A 3804-nucleotide genomic window follows, 5' to 3' on the forward strand; every position below is an offset into this window, starting at 1 on the left:
TTCTTCTCCTTCTTCTTCACACAGCTTTATGGCGCATTACCGTCACCCGGCTTTGACGATGGCGGGGGTGGTAACTAACTTTTGGTTGGATTTCTTCCCAACTTGTCCCACAAAAAAAGTAAATCTTATCGGATCACGATTCGTCCCTCCCTAATAGTTTAGTCTCGTTTTTATTCGTTGACTAAAGTGTCAGTTATTTTCGTAATAGTCTTAGTCATCATATCTCACTTTTTATTTAGTTTTTATTTAGTTTAAGTCCGTGAAAAAGGTTCGTTGACAAGTATTTTTCGTCATAGTCTTCGTCAATGAAATTAACACTGAATTTTAAGTTCCTTTGAAATTGTTAATGATTTAGTGTGTATAATACACAAAATGTACAAAATGTCTTAGTAGAGAACAATGATTTTAGATACACTGTTTGTGAAATAAGCTCAAGCAGTCAGTGAAAGAAAGGTGTTTGTCGTTTTATTAAAATTAATCGTTTTTCCACGGTTTTTGGTTTTAATTGGGTTAGAAGTTATGTGTTCAACCAATCTTTTGGCTAAATCAGCCAATCTAATTTCGCAGCGTTTTTACCCCAACCTATACTTTTACTAAACCAATACAAATTTGTCACATTAACCAAAAATACTAAAGTATAATGAAACTTTCAAAAGTCTACAGCGGGTCCTGAACCATCGACCTCAGGAGTGAACGTCAATGTCTTACAGCTGAGGCCACCAACATGGATAACTGTTGAACAGACACTAAAGTTAAAGCCGTATCCAGCAACCTGCTCGGATTTCAATCATTACATTGTTTGATCCAACTAAACTAGTTTTAACCAACTAGATTGGATGTTTTTCCGACCAATCTATTCTTAGAATCTATCCAAACTATCCGACTGACAGCAGCTCTCCTCCATCTTGGCTGAACACTGAAGCTGTTTAGATTCCTGCTGAAGTTCTGGAGCTTTCTGAACCACTTCCTGAAGCGATCACATCGTATCACGGTATTGAAATTGGTGACGGCTTCAGACGTCATCAATTTTGGCCCCTCCCCAAAATAAATCCCGCCTCGACACGCACTTTGGGGAAACGCCCCCTCCATTACCCGACACACGCCTCGAAGCCTCGGCTCATCTCATGACATCACTACTTTAATTCATGCGTTTCTTTTATAGGAAGAGTGAAATAATTTTACCTTTCTAGAAAAAATGAAGACAAGATGTGGCCGACTAAAAGAGCCACGCCCCCAAAAAACCCCACTGCACCCAAAATAAACCAATTTACAAAACTACATGCTGCTGTTATTTCAGCCAATATAAACTTAACAAAGGTTCCCTGTTACATTCCACTATACCTTTAAGCTATCAGTTATTTAATCTAACTTATAGTTACTTTTATAAGTTCCTGTTTAGCTTTATGTAACGTTTTCAGTCATCTTTAGGGAATTTAAAAGTTGCATTTTTTGGAAATTAAGATGGAAATTATCCGTAGCTTCCAGTAGTTAAACCCAGTGGGGGTTTTTTTAGACGTTTTTGCTCTTTAAATGTTTAAATAAAAAAGTAGAATTTTTGCATAGATGCTTCAATTATGTTTGTCTCGTGATTTAAAGGACGAACGAACTCAGATGCTTTTAGGTTCATTCGTTTGTTTTCTTTGCTCTTTCTGTGTTCATCTTCTTTAGGATGATTCTTCATAAAGGGAAATAAATAAACTTTTCCCTGATGTGGGTCATTTTAACATAAGTTAAAGGAGAGCCGGTCGTCTGCAGCAGGACCGGCTCCCGACAAGCGGCACGGCTGCAGCCACTTCTGGATTGTTTACAGCTCGCCAGTTTCATGGCGTGTAATTAGCCGGACTAAAAGGCCGCTACGGTCTGGAGATTGGCATCGCCCAGCAGCCGGGGACAGACGTGGGGGGGGGGCAGAGATAGGAGGAGGAATGGAGGAGATCATTGGAATGTGGGAGAGTGATCTGAACCTGCTGACCCTGAATCTGAATCCCTTCAGCAGCTGGTCTGGGCATCAGGGTCCGTTCTGTTCTAACCTCCTTCTTGCTCTTTCCTCCGTAGACTCATCGAAACTGCAGAACCCGAGCAGGAAGCAGTCAGTCTCTAGAAGCCTCAAACATCTCTTCAACTCCTCCAACAAGTTTGTAAAGACACTGAAAAGGTTTGCTTCACAGCCTGGTAGGTGTGAAACCTGCAGCTGTCAGCGGTGGGAGGCTGAACCCCCATCTGTGCTGTTTGCAGAGGGATCTACCTGGCTGCTGTCTTCTACCATAAGGACAGTTTACTGGTCACCGCCGAGGAGCAGATTCCCATCGTGGAGGTGGACGACTCCTACAGCAGCTCCCTCATGCAGGACTTCCTCTGGTTCACCAAGGTACAACCAGGCGCCTTCATCTCGCCGTCCAGGTGGATCCAGGCGGCTGCATCTTCCATGATTCCAGACGAAGCCGTTAAATAGTCTCTGAATAATTAAACACTGCAGATAAATACAAAAACACAGGAATCAATCTGCAAGGAGATGATTTATTGTCAGAAAACTGCAGGATATTTGATCAAATCTTGAATTTATTTGATCAATTATTCTATAAAAGAGTCCTTTATTTTATCACTTCATTAATCATTCCATCAACTCTTACTTTGCTGTGAGTTTTTGCACCAGTTCCCACTATTATATCCATTAGAGTGAAGCTTTGAAGCAGAATCATCACCTCGATTTTATATTCATTCAACCAAAAGCTGCTGAAAGCTCCTGTTTTTTCAGTTTTTCTTCTTTGACATTGTTTCACCCTCGACCGAATGTCAAACTTTCAAGCCTGACATGCAGTACGTCACCTCAGGCTACATTGTGTTTTAGTCTTTTCAGCATGGAAGCACTCAAGGGTACGCTGAACAATTAGTCTGTAGACTAACTGCTGCTGTAATGCTTGTGTTGAGTGGAAAAAAAAGCAACATTTACAGCTTTACAGCTCTGCGTCGGCGATGGAAAATTACCACTTTCTCTGAGCTCACAGAAAGCTGCAGAGCCGAGTCTGAATAGACTTCAGCTTACCGGGATTTGAAGGGTTGAAAGGGACAAAAAAGTGGCAATAAAGGAGAGAGTAGAGTTTCTTAAGCTTTCACTGGACTTCCTGCCTAAAGAGCTTCTTCAAATCTGAAGAACTGTTTTTATTCCATCCTAATATCAGAGTCAGTGAAAGGACAAAATATGCATGAAGGACGTCCATGAACCAAACAGGCAAAAGACAAATATGAGAGAAGGCAACGGCCGTCTGCCTCTTTGGAAACAAATAAACGCTAAAGACTTAGACTTTATGGTCAGTGCATCCAAAACGAAATTTCGATGCATGCAGCTTTTCAACAGTGAATGAGCGGCTTACCTATGGATCTAGATTCGTCTCAATTTTCACAAATAAACATGTGATCCACACATGCACATGCCACTAATTTATATGGCCTAACCGTGACCCTTGCCCTCCACCCTTATACTACACTTATAGCACATATCACCTTACCAAACCAATTGGCTACTGACCCTAATATTAGTGGAATCCATTCCTAAACCTAACATTACTCTAAAAGCTGACCCTAGTTCTCCAAGTTCTACAAACTGGTTTGGTATCTGAGAGATACCAACGAACGTGCGTCGGCCCGTGCAACTGCTCTAGTCGTCGGACTGGGTGGGGGGGGTCATCGAGAGAGTGTCTAACGCCTAACCATTACCGACACATACCTATCCCTAAACCTAACCTAAACTCAATTCACACCTTAGTCCTAAACCTAACCCCCACCCCAAGAAGAGAAACTTTCCTT

At 41.6% G+C, this 3804-nt stretch overlaps 1 protein-coding gene across 1 annotated transcript in view; it reads left to right on the forward strand.

The window, feature by feature from the left end:
- The first annotated feature begins 1925 nt into the window (after positions 1-1925).
- The window catches only part of LOC107082906, a 16628-nt gene continuing 14749 nt past the window's right edge, over positions 1926-3804 (forward strand). The window contains exons 1-2 of the mRNA XM_015371804.1: positions 1926-2155; positions 2236-2368. Coding sequence (XP_015227290.1) covers positions 1926-2155; positions 2236-2368 — 363 coding nt within the window. The remainder of the gene's footprint in view (positions 2156-2235; positions 2369-3804) is intronic.

The sequence above is a fragment of the Cyprinodon variegatus genome, unplaced genomic scaffold, assembly GCF_000732505.1.
Source record: "Cyprinodon variegatus isolate N-32 unplaced genomic scaffold, C_variegatus-1.0 Scaffold65, whole genome shotgun sequence".
Classification (NCBI taxonomy): Eukaryota; Metazoa; Chordata; class Actinopteri; order Cyprinodontiformes; family Cyprinodontidae; genus Cyprinodon; species Cyprinodon variegatus.